Source organism: Cucurbita moschata, unplaced genomic scaffold (genome assembly GCF_002738365.1).
Source record: "Cucurbita moschata cultivar Rifu unplaced genomic scaffold, Cmos_1.0 Cmo_Scf00089, whole genome shotgun sequence".
NCBI classification, from domain to species: Eukaryota; Viridiplantae; Streptophyta; class Magnoliopsida; order Cucurbitales; family Cucurbitaceae; genus Cucurbita; species Cucurbita moschata.
Genome location: NW_019268605.1, coordinates 639,285 through 657,548, shown reverse-complemented (window position 1 = coordinate 657,548; position 18,264 = coordinate 639,285). Strand labels below are relative to the sequence as shown.

The 18,264-nt window shown below is 37.6% G+C and overlaps 2 protein-coding genes across 2 annotated transcripts; both read left to right on the top strand.

Annotated features, from left to right (window-relative positions):
* Window positions 1–7,108: 7,108 nt before the first annotated feature.
* LOC111439276 lies at window positions 7,109–7,815 on the top strand. Its single transcript, XM_023077047.1, has 2 exons — window positions 7,109–7,549; window positions 7,660–7,815. Exons 1-2 carry the CDS (start codon window positions 7,139–7,141, stop codon window positions 7,813–7,815), a joined length of 567 nt encoding a protein of 188 aa, XP_022932815.1. The 5' UTR covers window positions 7,109–7,138.
* Window positions 7,816–15,070: 7,255 nt separating this feature from the next.
* LOC111439275 lies at window positions 15,071–15,724 on the top strand. The gene has a single exon (XM_023077046.1). It carries the CDS (start codon window positions 15,071–15,073, stop codon window positions 15,722–15,724), a length of 654 nt encoding a protein of 217 aa, XP_022932814.1.
* Window positions 15,725–18,264: the final 2,540 nt, after the last annotated feature.

The following is an 18,264-nucleotide window of genomic DNA, read 5'->3' as shown; positions in this document are numbered from 1 at the left end:
TTACATCAATAGAAGAAGCGTGACAAGAGCAAGGTAAAAGGCTAAAATTGTCAAGGCCTAGGCCACTATGCCTCAGAATGTCGGAAGGTGAAATGTTATAATTGTCAAAAGATTGGCCATTATGTATCCCACTGTGATCGAAAAAAAGGGAGGATCAGGCGCACTTGACTGAGATGCAAGGTGATGAGGATGAGTCAGTCTTACTTACAACACAAGTTTGTGAAGTCTGAAATCTCGGTTCACTAGAGTTGAAGGAGATGGCTCTTTAAGAAGAGAAGGTTGTCCCGAAAGAAATCGAGAAGAAAAACAACACTTGGTTCCTAGATACGGGAGCCAGCAATCATATGACTTGTTGTCGAAGTTGGTTCTCGGAATTGAACGAGTCAGTGACCGGCACGGTGAAGTTCGGAGATGGATCACTTGTAGAGATAAAAAGACGTGGAGATGTGATGCTGCAATGTGAAAATGGAGATCACTGTATCCTTTCCGATGTATAATTCATTCCTAAACTTAAAAGTAACATTATAAGTTTAGGACAATTGGATGAACAGGGCTGTAAAGTTGAGATCGAACATGGTTTACTTGTCATTTTCACAAAGGCAAAGGAGTTCTTGGCAAAAGTGAAGCGGTCAAGAAATAGGCTATATACAATTAGCCTAAAAACAATGAAACCAACATGTCTACTTGGTACGTTGTCTGAAGATTCTTGGTTGTGGCACGCTAGATATGGGCATTTGAATTTTGAGGCTTTAAGAAACCTGTCTACGAAACAAATGGTGAAAGGAATTCCGCATGTTGAAAGGATCGAACAAGTTTGTGATATTTGTGTAATCACTAAACAACGAAGAACACCATTCCCACAACAAGCGAATTTTCGAGCCGTTAGTGTTCTACAATTGGTGCATGGCGATTTGTGTGGTCCAATTACTCCAACAACTCATGGAGGTAATAAATTCTTCTTGCTGTTGGTAGATGATTTTAGTAGATATATGTGGATTGAATTGCTCAAAAACAAAACTGATGCATTCTTGGGATTCAAACGTGTAAAAAATAAAATTGAAGCTGAATCCGGAAAGAAATTGCAAGCGCTTAGAACTGATAGAGGTGGAGAATTTACAAGTATTGAGTTCAAAGAATATTGTGAGAGCAGTGGGATTAAAAGATCTTTAACAGAACCCTATTCTCCGCAACAAAATGGTGTGGTTGAACGACGAAACCAAGCTGTTATTGCAATGGTGCGAAGCATGTTGAAGTGCAAAAATTTGCCGATGTATTTCTGGGCAGAAGCGGTGAAGACAGTTGTCTAAATCCTTAATAGATCACCAACGAAGAGTGTAATTGAAGCAACTTCTTATGAGAAATGGGGAGGAAGAAAGCCTAATGTAGAGCATTTTAGAGTGTTCGAAAGCCTGGCGTATGGAAGAAATACAACACCAAATTTAACCAAATTACAAGACCGAAGTGTGCCAATGATTTTCGTGGGATATGAAGCAGGTTTAAAAGCTTATCGTTTGTATGATCCTAAAGCGAAAAGACTTCATATCAGCCGAGACGTCAAGTTTCTAGAAGAAGAAGAATATAAATGGGATGTGCAACAATTGGAAGAAAATAAGAAGGAAGGTGGTAAATTCGCTGTTCATTATGATCCACAGGTCTATGTGAATGATGAGGACATTTTAGAAGAGCGGGGAGAATCATTAGGGACTATATTGGGAGACAATTCATCACCAGCAAATGATTTATCACCAGGAGACGATTCATACGTCTCATCTAGTCCAAGAAAATTTTGATCGTGAAGAGAAATTTACTCTGATTCTATTGAGTTGAATGAAGAAGCTGGGATGTGTTTTCTTTCACTTGAGGAGCCAAATTCATATATGGAAGCAAGAGATAATGAAAAATGGCAGCAAGCAATGCTAGAAGAGTTGTCTGTTATTGAAAAAAAATGGCACGTGAGAGTTTGCAAAACTACCAAAGGGACATCGAGCAATCGGGTTGAAATGGGTATGTAAGTTTTATAGAAATTCGAATGGGGAGATTGTGAGGTATAAAGCCTGTTTAGTCGCAAATGGTTTTGTCAAGAAATATGAAATGGATTTTGATGAGGTATTTGCACCTGTTGCAAGGCTTGAAATAGTGCGAGTCTTGATTGCTATAGCAGAGCAGGAGAGTTGGGAGATTCATCATATGGATGTCAAGTCAGCGTTTCTTAATGGTGAGTTGAAGGAAGAGGTTTATGCTGTGGAAGGTCGAGAAGGGAATGTTTTACGACTTCGGAAAGCATTGTATGGCTTACGTCAAGCACCTCGTGCCTGGAATGCAAAACTGGATAATTGCTTAAAGTCTCTTGGATTTCAAAAATGTCCTTTAGAGCATGCTGTGTATACACGTTGGATAGAAAATAAAATTTAGATAGTTGGAGTTTATGTTGATGATTTAATTATTGTTGGGTCAAGCAAGGATGATATTTTGAGCTTCAACCAACAAATGAAGAAGTTGCTTGAAATGAGTGATTTAGGTTTCCTGTCTTATTATTTGGGAATAGAAGTTAAACAAGATGTTGATGGAATCAGATAATCTCAGTCGAGTTATGTGGCAAAGCTTTTGGCAAAACTTGGAATGATGGATTGTAATCCGTGTCATGCTTTCCTATGGAGCCGAAAATAAAGTTAAGCAAAGCGAGTAATTTTCCATCTGTTGATTCCACTCCTTAGAAGATTATTATCGGAAGTCTTCGTTAATTAGTGAACACACGACCTGACGTATCATATTTCGTTGGAGTTATGAGTCGTTATATGGAAGCTCCGACTATGGTTCATATGAAAGCTGTGAAGCAAATACTCAAGTACGTGAAAGGAACCATTGATATTGGATGTCATTATGTGAAGGCAAAGCAAGTAGAGAATCGATTAATCGGATATAGTGATAGTGATCTTGCTGGAGATATAGATGATCGAAAGAGCACAACGGGGACATTGTTTTTCTTATATGGCAATCCAATAACATGGACTTCAAAGAAACAAAAGATGGTGACACTTTCATCCTATGAAGCGGAGTATATTGCGGCGACGTCAGCTGCTTGTCAAGGAATGTGGTTATGACGTTTACTGAAGGAATTGCATGGGAAGGAAGTAAATCCAGCTCGTTTAAATATCGATAACAAGTCTGCTATAGCATTAGCGAAAAAACCAGTTCATCATGATCGCAGCAAACATATAGACACGAGGTTCCAATTCATTCGTGAATGTGTGCAAAAAGGAGAGATTGAAGTGGATCATGTAAAAACTGAGGATTAATTGGCTTATATACTTACGAAGCCAATAGGACGACAAAAATTTGTGGAGCTTCGAGAAAGAATTGGTTTGAAGAATGTAAGAATGTGAAGATCGAAATACAAGATTAAGGGGATGATTGGTTAGTTTATTTAATCTTGTATTAACCGTAATTCATTTGTATTTGTCGTTTATATTTTAAATTATGTCAGTTTTAGTATTTGTGGATAAGATCCAGGGAAGTTACTTGCAGTTATTAATGTGTGGCTAAGATGGTAAGAAGCTAGTTTTTCTCTCTGTCTATATATATACTGTGTAACAAGTTGAATAAAATAAGTAAGTTGATTTTGTTTATTTTCTAAGTATTGTCTCTCTTAGAGAAAAACGTTATTGTGCAAAAATCACTTCCTCGTATGTGTGTTTTCTGTCAGGATCTTCGTAATTTTTGTTCATGCACCACTAATGAACTTTGTAATTCATCAATGGACATGTTATCAGTATCTTTGGATTCCTCCATGGGTACTACAACATAATTAAATTTTTCAGTCAGGGTACGCAGAACTTTTTCTACAATTTTCTCGTCTGGTATATCTTCTCCATTGCTTCTCATCTTGTTGGAGGCTATCATCACTCTTGCAAAATAATCTTTGATGCTTTTATCATTCTTCATCTCTAGGATCTCAAATTCTCTCCTTAATGCATTAAGAAGAGATTTCTTCACTTTTTGGTTTCCACAAAATTTTCGTTTCATTGAGTCCCAAACAATCTTTGGCTGTGCGACGATCCAAGATTTGCTCACAGAAAGTTCGATAAATTGCCTGGAAGAGGTAACGCTTTACTTGGTGATCTTTGAGTCTAGCATCATCAAGGTGGCCCTTTTGTGCCTCAGTCAACTTTGTTCCTTCCTCTTGACCTGAGAAACCAATCTCCACCACACTCCATAGACCTTTTGCGCTGAGCAAATACTCCATCACTAAAATGATCAAAGTGACCATCGAAGTGAGGGATCTTCGTTTAAACTTTGTCTTCACTCATACTCTCTCTATTTGATCACTAAAAAATTGCGGCTCTGATACCAATTGCTAGGTTTTGACACAACTAAGCTAGAAACATAAACAATTGAAGCTTGAAGTGATAATATTATTGAATATTGAACTTGGCTTTTGTAGTCTTACAAATAAACCTAAATAGAAACTAACCACAAATCTTGGAAACAAAAATCTTGTAAACAAATCAAATATTTAAACTAACCCCATAATCAAATTCTTCTAACATGAAGTGGTATGAAGGTTGTGTTTATAGGGAGTAGAAAGAGAGGGGCGAAGGGTTGTTTTAAGAGTATTGTTTGGTATTTAGTTTAATTATTTGTCATATAGTTATTATTTCTATTATTATTTGTAAAGTTGTAAAAGCCAGGTTGAGTATTCAATAATATCATAACTTGACACTACGATTGTTTAGGTTTGCCTGAGTTATTACTAAGTCAAAATCTAACGCTTAACTTGGATTTCATCTAATTTTTCTTAATAATCATTTAAAACTCATCGTTCTTCCTTTCAAACGGTGGCATACTCGTTGTGGCTAGTGCTTCGTGCGGAATCCTAATGTCGCATCGTTCAAATACTCAAAAGCCACGATGATGATTTACTACCACGGCGAGGTGATCGGAGAGGGGGAGACGCCGGCGGATTGACGAAGGCAAAGGACACGATGACGATGAATGTGACGGTGGAGATCGAGGCGGAGGAAATGGATGAGGGTCTGAGTTTGATGGAGGATTTGAAGTTGTGAGGTTTGAATATTAGTAGCCACACGGAAATTCCAGGAAGGGTCAAAATAATTGGATTCATCAAGAAAAGGTTTGAGGTTAAAATGAACTGTTCATCTACTTTCAATACTAAAACCCAAATGACTCTAAGGGAAGATTGTGATAAGCATGTAAAAATTTTCGATTAACGAAGAATTATGGGAGGAATTTGAAACCAAATGGCTACTAAGTTTGTAGTGTTTAATTATGAGGAGTATTAAAATTTTTAATTATGGTACGTAGGTTGTTTATACATTTTTTGGATTATATCACATTTTACTTTGCTTATGTAACTATATTTGTACGTTGGATCAATAGTGAATTTATTTTACCATGAGTGTGACTCCCAAACCTTTGTAATAACTCGTGTCTAGGATTTGACATGGTCAGGTTACCTACTCTTTGTTTCTAAGAGTGAAAGCTATTCTCGCGAACTAACTCGAGTTCTTCCTACATGTTTTTTCCCTATTCACATGCATCCTAGAAAAATTCTCCACAGGTTACGTGCATCATAGAATTGCTCCAAGCAAAACATACCTAACCATGAAGTTCTTATAATTGAGCTATTGAAAAGGAAAAAGAACCTTATTGGTATATGGAGTGACTATCCATGTTCTAAAGTATTTCTTGGCTATCATATCCTTAGGATACCTCTCGTTTGGAAGTGGTTTCGGTTCATTTATGTACCCCTCATTTGCTCGGGTGTCACATACCTACCAACTTTCACATTAGTTCGTTTTCAAACCACGTCTTACTGGGAGAGATATTGCCCTAATACAATTTGTAACGTCTCATGTCCAAGATTCAGAGCCATTAGGTATCAAATCTGCATTACAAATCTTGATCTATCCAAGACATGACGCGTTACAATTTTGGTCGACCCTAAAAGCTTGATCAAACATTTTAGAATGATCCATTAATCCAAAACCAGTTCGGTGTAATGGCTCGTCCCTTCAAAAGTTGGCCTGAGTTTAACGACGTGACTTTTTAACCCGCCATCATGAAAAAAGAAAGAATTTGTTTGAAAAAAGAAGGCCAGATGGCCAATTTATTTTTTATTAGTGGGGACATTAAATTATAGACCTCATTTTTTTCTCCTTGCACACAATCAAATTCAAAAGGTGACATTTTCCAAGCGTGGGCATAGAGGCTCATAATACAAGTTCTTACCAAACTACACATCAAATAGCTAAACTACACGTCGAATTGTTTACGGTCAAAAAGACAAAGCAATCTGAATTTATTTATTGCATGCTTTGGACCTTCTAAATATGCGACATCAAAATTTAATGTTTAGAATATTCAACTTTCTCTCCTAGAATACACATATATATATATATATAAATTAATCAATGCATAGTATTTTATGAAAAGTGTATAAATAAAATATTTTCAATAATTTGATTACATTTTTTAAAATTAGATAATTAAGATGTTAACTATTTCATTTTTATTAATTTAGATTATTAAAATAATTTTATGTATTTGTGAATTATTAGGTCGAAAAATGTCCCCAACTCAAAAAATGTAGTAGGGGTATTATATAAGAACTTGTCATAATCGTAGTTAGCTACTATTTTAATTTTTAATTTGAGACTGGAACAAGCTTCGAGTTTTATTTAAGAAAAGGGGTCATAATGTTAAAATATTGGTTCTCTGGGCAAGATATGTATGAACGTTGCTAGCTTTGTTAGAAATATTTGCTTATTACTCAACAAATTATCAAAGTTAGAAACACAATTTATTAACAAAGCAACTGAATTAAGAAAAATGGAAGGAGTTTCACGGTTACATCGATCTTTGATCTTTTGAACAAATTTCAACCTATTAATGAGATATATAAGCAACCTTTGGGCTATGTTTCTCTCACCCCGATTCATAAAAGAGAAGAAAAAATGGGAAGAACTTTTCAAGTTGTTCTTTTTCTAGCATTGTTGTGTTTTTATCTCCTTCTGTTTATTCTTTACCGTTGTCAACAAAAGGAAGGTGGATCGTTGACTCGACAACAGGGCTTCGAGTGAAGCTTGTGTGCGTGAATTGGCCTTCCCACACACAGAGCATGCTAATAGAAGGTCTCAACCACAGGCCATTAAAAGAGCTGGCAGATGAGGCAATCAAGTTGAGGTTTAATTGTGTACGACTCACGTATGCAACTCAAATGTTCACTCGTTATGCAAATAGGACAGTTGAAGAGAATTTTGACCTTCTCGATTTAGAGCAAGCAAAAGCCGGATTGGCTCAATATAATCCTTTTGTGTTGAACAAGACTATTGCTGAAGCCTATGAAGCTGTTGTTGATGTGCTTGGAGAGAGTGGTTTAATGGTGATTGCCGACAACCATATGAGTCAGCCAAGATGGTGTTGCTCTCTTGACGATGGCAATGGATTTTTTGGAGACCGCTATTTTGACCCTCAAGAATGGCTACAAGGTCTTAGCTTAGTTGCTCAACGCTTTTCCAAGAAATCAACGGTACGTACAAATTAAGGAAAATTCTCACACTCTTGAAACTAATTTCAAACATTTAAAGACTTGTACAATTTTTCACTAACAAAAGAACATTCTTTTGTTATGACATTTAGGTGGTTGGAATGAGCCTACGAAACGAGATACGAGGAACCAATGAAAATGCAAATGATTGGAACAATTATGTTACTCAAGGAGTAACAACAATCCACAACATTAACCCAAATGTTTTAGTGATTGTTTCGGGCCTAAATTTTGATAATGATCTTTGATGCTTAAAAGAGAAGCCCTTGAACGTAAGCACCTTAGACAACAAGTTGGTTTTTGAGGTGCACTTGTATTCGTTCAGTGGAGATCAAGAGAGTAAATTTATAAACCAGCCACTAAATAATATTTGTGCAAATATTATCAATGGCTTTGTAGACCATGCTGAATTTGTTAGAGAAGGACCAAACCCATTTCCTTTGTTTGTCAGCGAATATGGGTACGATCAGAGAGAGGTTAACGATGCAGAAAATCGGTTCATGAGTTGCTTCACAGCTCATCTTGCACAAGAAGATTTAGATTGGGCATTATGGACTTGGCAAGGTAGCTATTATTATAGGGAAGGTCAAGCAGGGCCGGCAGAAACTTTTGGAGTTCTCGACTCCAATTGGACTCAAATTAAAAATCCTAACTTTGTCCAGAAGTTTCAACTATTGCAGACTATGTTGCAAGGTAAGTATAAATATATTAACGATTTTGAATATATGGATCTATAACAAGTGTATATGACATTTTTTTATATGCACATATCCAAATTCCAATGCATCGTTCTCGTATGTTATATATCATCCACAAAGTGGCCAATGCATCCAAGTCTCAAATGACAACAAAGATATTTTCATGGGTAACTGCTCCATCTCAAGTCGATGGACTCATGACAATGATAGCACTCCAATTAGGATGTTAAGCACTGGTTTATGCTTAAAGACGAGCGGAGAAGGCCTTATGCCATCTCTCTCAATAGATTGCTTCGGCCCTCAGAGTTCTTGGACAGCCATTTCAAACACTAAGCTTCATTTGGCCACTGTAACTCAAGATGGGAAGAGTCTTTGCTTGCAGGTTGAAAGCTCTAATTCTTCAAAAATTGTGACAAACTCATGTATTTGCACTGACGGTGCTCCAAATTGCCTCCAAGACACCCAAAGTCAATGGTTTGAACTTGTTGAAACCAACACATTGTGAGTTGCTTATGTATAGGGAAGAATAAATATATGACATGCCCGACTTTGAATTGGCCCCTATTTTATCTCTAGTTCTATTCATGCTCGTGCTTAATTATAACCGATTTTATTTATCGTACAAACATATATGAAAAATAATACCGACAATAATGATCGTATAAAAGATTGGACATATAATAAATAATAGAAATAATTATTGACCATTTATCTACCAATTTAAGCATAAAATCGACAACCCTAATATGACTCCCGCACTTTCAAAACTCTCATGCCAACCCTAAATTCAAATTCCAACAACTACTAGTATATTGGACCAAATTCTAAATTTCTATTTTAAACTAATTAATAGACTAAGCAACATTTGTTGGAACAAGTTTGAACCATTGGGGTTGAGGATCATCCGTGCAACTTCCCTCGTCTTTAAAGGAAATGCATTTCTTCACAACAACTAGTAGTATCAGATTCCTTCTCCAAACAAAAATTGTCTTCGCCAATTTTGTTGGCCAATTGGAGATTTGCTTTCGAAGCCACCGTCCAACTGCTTCCATCGCCAGAGCATTCGTCGGATACCACCAGTACTTTTCCATCTCCAACAGATTTCAAACCCTGACCGTTTGACAACAACTTCATCGGGACTTCCATCTCCAATATGGTTCCATTGGTTCGGAGTGGCACAATCGCCGAGTTCAACTCCTCCTTTGTCCTCGGATTTGACACATTGCCCTGATACGGGATGCAGCATTATGTATGATATTGGTGCTTTAGAATTTGGATCCGCAAGAAAAGAGCTTTAGTTTCAAATTCTAACTAAAGAAATATATAGAGGTTTTATTTGTTATAATGCACGGTTAGATTGAGAAGCAACAAATTAACCTTGATTCACTCTGTTGATAAGTGGAAGCATTTGTTTAAGTGATGGGGGTACTATCTCTAGTCTTAGAGTGATCCATAACACCAAAACTTTCATTAGGATCTTCGTGACACCGTCTGTACATATAACTTCCTTGGAACGCCCACAAGCTCCAATCAATATCCTTCCCGGCAATTCGAGCCAAAAAGCAGCTCATGAACCTCGTTGCCCCCCGAACAAAGAAAAATAGATGAAAGAAATTAGAGAGAGTGAGTTTGCCATTGTGGGAAGGTAGAAGTGACAAGTACTGGTTTTGACATAACAAAGCCAAAAACATAAACAATTGAAGTTTGAGGTGATAATATTATTGAACAGTGAACTTGGCTTTTATAGCCTTACAAATAACCCTACATAGAAACGTTTCAATCCACAAATCTTGGAAATGGAAACAAATCTGGTAAACAAATCTGAGAAATATTTAAACTAAATTTCTTAAAAGACTGTAACTCTTTTTCATCTAATCAAATTCTTCTGACCATTTCTCCCGTGAACTTATTCTTCTTTGTCAAGAATTAGTTCAACTCAGAAAAATCTGCACGCTAAGTTCTTCACGCAACTTCCGAAATGCTTTCTTATGTGTTTGGAACATCCGTTTAGAACTGGATTTTTGGATAACTTAATAGTTGAAGTATTACACACATTAGCTTTGTTCCTTCTATTTGAGAGTGACAAATCTCTTTGAGTATCCTCCTCATCCAAACAGCTTGACATGCATAGGAACTAGCAGCAACGAACTCAGCTTCTGTGGTTCATAAGGTGACTATAGGCTGCTTACAAGAAGACCAAGCTACTGCTCCTCCACTAATCACAAGCACATGGCCTGAAGTACTCTTGCTTTCTTCCATGTCTCCGGCACAGTCACTACCAGTCAATCCAGTCAAATCACCGACTCCTCCTTTTTTATACATGCCATAAATCACCGACTCCTCCTTTTTTATACCTGCTGCAAAATGTTGTTGTGTTGGACATGCCATAAAACGACTAATCAAACTTACAGCAAGCATGAGATCAAGACGAATAGTTGTGAGATACATCAGACTTCCCACTATTTGTTTATACAAAGTTACATATACTGTTGCACCATTTTCATCTTTGCCAATTTTCTTTCCTGGAACAGTGGGATACAAACAGAATTGTAATTCTCTATGCCATGTCGGTTTAAAACTTCAACAGCATACTTTCTTTGACATGTGAAAATAGCATCTAATCTTTGTATTACCTCTATTCCAAGAAAAAATCTCATCTGACCTAAGTCAGTCATATCAAACTCTTTCTTCAAGGAACGTTTAAACTCGTCCAATAGTTCTTCATCTGCTCTCCAGTAAATAAAAAATCATCAACATAAATGCTTACGATAAGAATTTTACCTCCCTTCCTCTTGATGAAGAGTGTTTGCTCACTGGAACTCATTTTGAATCCTTGTTTTAATCCGTAGAGAGCCTTTTAGAGTTTGTACACCATCTTCTCACTTCCCTTTTTCTCATAGCCTTCACCGAAATCTGCTAACCATACAGGTGGATGTCGATTTCTCCCCTCCCTTACTGTCAAATCTGGTGCGACGGTCACTGGAAAAATTATTTTCAGCAACTGGATCAATTGTTTCAGCAGCCGATTCAGTCGTTTCTTCCGTGATTTTTCTTTCTCCGTTTTCAGCAACTGGTTCAATTGTTTCAGCAACCGGTTCAGTCGTTTCCTCTGTTATTCCTCCTCCTTCGGCTGTGTTCTTATCAATTTCAATGTTTTCCCCCAGTCTAATTTTTCCATTGCTCTCCATTTACCCATTTTTTGAAATGGAGTCTGATGTTGCTTGCCTTTCATACATGCCTCACAGGTGGTGTTTGGAGCCCCAATTTGCGGCAGGCCTTTCACCATGTTTTTGTGTTTCAAGGTCCACAAGCCTTTGTAGCCGAGATGACCATATCGATGGTGCCGAAGTGTTGACTGGTCCGTATTTGAAACTTGGAGGCATCTTCCTTCATTTGTTGTGGTAGATGGTTCAGTACCCAAAATAAACTGCCGATTTGTGATCATAATTGACTCTGCTATTTTTCCTTTTTGTGGATGATAAATGCTACATACACCATCTTCAAACAGCACTGCTACTCCTTTTTCTTGTAGTTGTCCAACGCTCAAGAGATTATTTTTTAGTTCAGGTACCCAATACACATTACTAATAGTGCAACGAACCCCATGCAAAGTTAATTTCACTACACCCTTTCCCATAACTTTCCTACCTGTATTATTTCCAAGTTTTTCAATGTGGGAAAATGTCTTGTTTAAGCTTGAAAACATACCTTCACTTGCACACATATGGTTTGAGCAACCCGAATCTAAGAACCAAGCATCACTCCTTTTTGCTTCATGTCTTTCCATATGAGCCATTAACAGTATTTCATCCTCTTCTTCCAGCTCTACATAATTCAATTCCTTATTCATCTTTGAACATTCATATTGAAAATGACTTAAGTCATGACACCTATAACATTCAACCGTTGCTTTGTTGAAAGTTGATCTTCCTCTTCCGCGTCCTCTGCCCCTGTAAGTTCCTCTTCCTCCATTACTTATTTTCGTTCGTCCTTCGACTTTCAGAACTTGCTCCTCTCCATTAATGTGGGATCTGTTAGTTTATTTAATCTTGTATTAACCGTAATTCATTCGTATTTGCTGTTTGTATTTTAAATTATGTCAGTTTTAGTATTTGTGGATAAGATCAAGGGAAGTTATTAGCAGTTATTAATGTGTGGCTAAGATTATAAGAAGATAGTTTTTCTTTCAGTCTATATATGTACTGTGTAACAAGTTGAATAAAATAAGTAAGTCGGTTTTGTTTATTTTATAAGTATTGTCTCTCTTAGAGAATAACGTTATTGTGTAAAAATCACTTCCTCGTATATGTGTTTTCTATCATTTGGTATCAGAGCATTGGTTAGATGTCAAAGGTCATGCCGAGAAATAATAACAACACTGGAGAGCGAGGAGAGCCGTCGAAGTCCGCAACAAAGGTGTTGGTGTTAATATAACACATGCGGAAGCAATTTGGATCTTAGGTACTTTTAGAACATCAATTATTGTCAATTACTAGCATGTTCATAAGTATTAAAACTTAATGAGTTTAAATACTAACCTTTCGTAGTTCAAACTTCTTTTGCCTCACGAACCGGTTTCGAACCACCACTAGTGTCTTCTCCACTATCCTCCGGCCTTAGAACGGGATTGTTAAATCCAGTGAGTGACTAAACTTGGGAGGGATTTAGTATATGTGAAAGAGAGTGTTTGTGAGAAGTTTTTCTCAAGGTTTTTCATCAAGATGAAGAATCCCCTCCAAGTATCATGATCACTCTATTTAAAGAGTCAAGTTTGCATGTTCATGCAAACTTGAGATCACCAAATTTTGACACTTAAAATTCCACTCAAATGTTTGGGATTATGTGGCAAGCATGCATGTTTGAGTTAACCAAATTTTGACACTCAAAATTCCACTCAAACTTGTGGGGTTTATTTGGCAAACATGCAAGTTTGGTTAAACCAAATTTTGACACCTCAAAATTCCACTAACATGGATTTTTCGATTAGATGAAAGTCAACATTTTGACTTTCTTCATTTTAATTCAACAATTAATTTGAATAATGAATTTCAAATTAAAGTAACATTAAATGATTAATTAAACTATTTAATTAATATTTAATATTAATTCAAATGCCAATCCCAATCAATTCCGACACATAATTGATTAAGATATTTAAATCTTATTTAAATATCTCAGATTCTCTCTTTTCGTTTAATTCGTAAATAAAACAAAATTGCGGTTAAATATATCGTATATATGTAACGCATATTCCGAATAAACAGGAGTTCATGGTTAGCTCAGGATTAAAACCGAGTTACCTAGGTTATCGAATGANTAATTCGTAAATAAAACAAAATTGCGGTTAAATATATCGTATATATGTAACGCATATTCCCTAATTTGAATTCGAACACTTCGAACTCACTCGTCACACTGTTCTATGGTTTAGTCCGATATGAGCTACCAGAGGGACCTAATGGACCTATAGATCATGGGCTCCAACGATCCAAGATTAACCGATTAAACTCATTAACCTGGTTAACCAACATTCGTTAACTACTAGGACACTCCACTATAGCCTAGTAGTTGCACTCCCCTCACTATAGATATATTTCTGTCCATCTGATATAACCATGATTAGTAAGTCGATCCTTCACAGGTTGTTCGTAACTAGAGCTGGGTCAATTTACCGTTTTACCCCTGAAGTTACTTCTTGTTCCTTATGTCTCACTGATCCTCTAATGAACAATTGGTTTGTGGTCCAACCAGTAAACCGAATCCCTCTCAGGCCAATGAGAGGGTGGGGCCCCTTGTTCAAGACCTGGAGTCAGTGCTTAAGGGAACTACCTTTCTTCTATCCCTAAAAGTGGGTAGGAGTGAATTCCGTCTTGCACCCCACGTCCCCAGCCATTCACCCAGTCTTACCCCTGAAATGGGAGGCCTGTTGAGTCGGCGAACTAGAGCCACTCTCACCCATGCAAATCTAAGGATAATTCCGAATAAACAGGAGTTCATGGTTAGCTCAGGATTAAAACCGAGTTACCTAGGTTATCGAATGAAAAGAAAATCAGTCTCAACAGTAAACGACTTTATAAAGTGAGAGTGGTTTTCTTCATGGTCCGATCTTATGCAATACTCATTGCATAGGACGCCCCCACTCACATGTCTCCACATGCACAATTTAGTGATCACATTGTTTATATCATATACAAAAGTGGGCCGCATCCATAGTGTCCCCAGAATAAGGTACTCAGCCTTATCCTTATACTATAGATCATTTTGACTATATACTTGAACTTGATCCACTCTTATGTCTCTACATATAGTTCAAGTAATCATACTATAGCCAGAGTGTTCTTAGTTTATTGGATTTAGATTAATGATCGTCAAGTTCACTTTATTCAATAACAATTTTTACTTAATAAACATCAATAATAACTTTATTGAAAATAGAATATATCTTTGTTTACAAACTATGAGTTTTAGGACATAAAACCCAACAAAAGGAAGGTCTGGTATCACTCCAATACCCGACGTTATCGAGAACCAACTAGTCAGCATGGGCTATGAAGATGAAGGTCTATTTGCGTGCCCAAGGGGTGTGGGCACAATCCAATCAACCGAGTCTCTAGATAGTCTTAATGAAAGGAAGGATCAAATGGCCTTAGCAGCTATCTATCAAGCAATCCCTGAGGAGATGTTGTTTTTGTTAGCAGAGTAAGAGACAGCAAAAGAAGCATGGCAGACGTTAAAAACTATTCATGTGGGTGCTGAACGTGTAAAGGAGGCAAAGATTCAAACTCTGAATTTTGAGTTCGAAGTTATGAATATGAAGGAGTCCGAGACTATTGATGATTATGCAGCAAGATTGACAGGAGTTGTTAATAAAATACGTACATTTGGAGACAAGTTTGAAGAGGCATGCTTGGTGAAAAAATTTCTCCATTCAGTACCTTCTAAGTTTCTTCATATCGCATCGGCAATAGAGCAATTTGTCGATTTAAAGGTGATGACCATGGAGGAAGTCATCGGCCGTCTTAAAGCATACGAGGAACGGATCGGTGGCAACAAAGAGAATGCTGAGCATGTCTTATTTACAAAAGGAGAATGGAAAGCAAAAGAACTTAAAGGCAAAGGTGAAATTTCAACGTTCGAGAAAAAACGTAGCGAAAATGGAGGCCATAGCCGAGGGCGAGGTCGCAGTGGTCGCTGGAGAGGGAGAGGTCATGGGCGTGGAAATGACTCATTACATAAGGAGAAGAAGCGTGACAAGAGCAAGGTAAAAGGCTACAATTGTCAAGGCCTAGGCCACTATGCCTCAGAATGTCGGAAGGTGAAATGTTATAATTGTCAAAAGATTGGCCATTATGTATTCCACTGTAGATCGAAAAAAAGGGAGGATCAGGCGCACTTGACTGAGATGCAAGGTGATGAGGATGAGTCAGTCTTACTTACAGCACAAGTTTGTGAAGTCTGAAATCTCGGTTCACTAGAGTTGACGGAGATGGCTCTTTAAGAAGAGAAGGTTGTCCCGGAAGAAATCGAGAAGAAAAACAACACTTGGTTCCTAGATACGGGAGCCAGCAATCATATGACTGGTTGTCGAAGTTGGTTCTCGGAATTGAACGAGTCAGTGACCGGCACGGTGAAGTTCGGAGATGGATCACTTGTAGAGATAAAAAGACGTGGAGATGTGATGCTGCAATGTGCAAATGGAGATCACTGTATCCTTTCCGATGTATAATTCATTCCTAAACTTAAAAGTAACATTATAAGTTTAGGACAATTGGATGAACAGGGCAGTAAAGTTGAGATCGAACATGGTTTACTTGTCATTTTCACAAAGGCAAAGGAGTTCTTGGCAAAAGTGAAGCGGTCAAGAAATAGGCTATATACAATTAGCCTAAAAACAACGTAACCAACATGTCTACTTTGTACGTTGTCTGAAGATTCTTGGTTATGGCACGCTAGATATGGGCATTTGAATTTTGAGGCTTTAAGAAACCTGTCTACGAAACAAATGGTGAAAGGAATTCCGCATGTTGAAAGGATCGAACAAGTTTGTGATATTTGTGTAATCACTAAACAACGAAGAACACCATTACCACAACAAGCGAATTTTCGAGCTGTTAGTGTTCTACAATTGGTGCATGGCGATTTGTGTGGTCCAATTACTGTAGAGTTGACTATCCTTTTATAAACACAAGGTTCGTCAACATTCTGTTTAAAGCCATAAGATTTGATCGCAGTATCAAACTTTATATTCCAGGATCGAGATGCTTGCTTCAACCCATAAATGGATCTTTTAAGCTTGCAAACCCTTTGCTCGTGATCCTGTTCAATGAACCCCTCTGGTTGAGCCATATAGATACTCTCATCAAGATTGCCGTTTAGAAAAGCTGTCTTAACATCCATTTGCCAAATTTCATAATCATAAAATGTGGCAATAGACAAGAGTATTCTTATTGATTTAAGCATAGCAACAGGAGAGAAGGTTTCTTCATAGTCCACCCCTTCTCTTTGGGTATAACCCTTTGCTACTAGTCGTGCTTTAAAGGTCTGTACCTTACCGGTTTGGTCTCGTTTCCTCTTATAGATCCATTTGCAACCAATAGGTTTTACCCCATCCGGTTGATCTACAAGTTCCCAGACTGAATTGAAGTACATTGACTCCATTTCAAGATTCATGGCTTTAATCCACTGATCTCTATCCTCATCATTCATTGCCTGTTTATAGGTCAATGGATCCTCAACGCCATCATCAGGTATGTCGACTTGAGTTTCTGCCAAACCCAAGTAACGATCGGGTTGAGTTATAACCCTCCCACTACGTCGAGGNCTCCAAAAAACAACTTTAAATTTCCCACTGATCTTGCTGAGACAACCTCTCCTGTTCCAACCCTGAGTGTTATCTCGCCGTCCGCAAGCATTCTCCAGGAGCTAGTTTCCTGGTAAAAAGAACAAATAGGATTAGTCGCCCCTGAATCTAGTATCCAAGTTGAGTTGACATACTCTACTAAACACATTTCTACAACGAGTAAATCATATTTACCTTGTTGTGTCTTTTCGGCTTTCTTCTCTGCAAGATATTTTGGGCAATTTCTCTTCCAGTGCCCGTTTTCGTTGCAATGGAAACATTTTCCTTTATCTGCTTTTTGAACCTTGTTCTTGCGGTTAGTAGGAATCTTATTTTTCCCTTTTCCCTTCTTCTTCATCAAAACACTTTTAGAAGTTGAAGGTCCAGACTTATATTTGGAGGACGATCCTCGAGTAATTTCTTGGAGATGGCAACATTTACTTCTCCTGTTTGTCCCTTGTNCCTTTACGCCCTTTCCATAACTCATAAGGTGTTTCTAAAACACTCTTAGTAGGAACCATGTTCAAAATGTATGTAGCAGTCTCCACTGCATATCCCCAAAATGGATCGGGTAATTGAGCGAAACTCATGATAGACCGAACCATGTCTAATAGAGTTCTATTTCTCCTTTCTGATACACTATTTTGTTGAGGCATACCAGGGGCTGAGAGTTGAGACCTTATTCCATGTTCTATCATATAGTCCTGANAATGACAGCTTCATTTTCTTCTGCCACATTGAAATGGACCATCATGTCCAGGACATGTTCTCTAACTGAGGTCCCTTCTTTCATACGGCAGTTGTAAATGTATTTTATGGCTTCATGTCTAAGGGAGAGGGACGGTTGTCCAAACATCCCTTTTAGAGATTCCATAATCTCTTTAGCAGTACCCATAACATCGTGTTTCTTAGCCAAAACATCAGATATGCTGGCTAGAATGTACACTCGGGCTTTGTCATTTGCCTTTATCCATCTGTCATATACATCCCGAGCTGTTTAGTTTGCATTTGAGTTTGGGTTTGGAGGACACTCCTCAGTTAAAACAAACTTTAAATCATCAATGACCAGTATTGTGTTTAGGTTTGATTTCCAAGTTGTGTAGTTTTCGCCGTTTAATTTCTCAGAAGCGAGTAATTGTACTATTGAGTTTGTCATGCTG

What these genes read in the sequence shown, in the direction of transcription:
- LOC111439275 (XM_023077046.1), top strand. Translation starts at nt 15,071, where the DNA reads ATGAATATGAAGGAGTCCGAGACTATTGATGATTATGCAGCAAGATTG.
- LOC111439276 (XM_023077047.1), top strand. Translation starts at nt 7,139, where the DNA reads ATGCTAATAGAAGGTCTCAACCACAGGCCATTAAAAGAGCTGGCAGAT. An exon ending in GCTTTTCCAAGAAATCAACG is followed by an intron (nt 7,550 to 7,659) that starts GTACGTACAAAT and finishes TATGACATTTAG; the next exon opens with GTGGTTGGAATGAGCCTACG.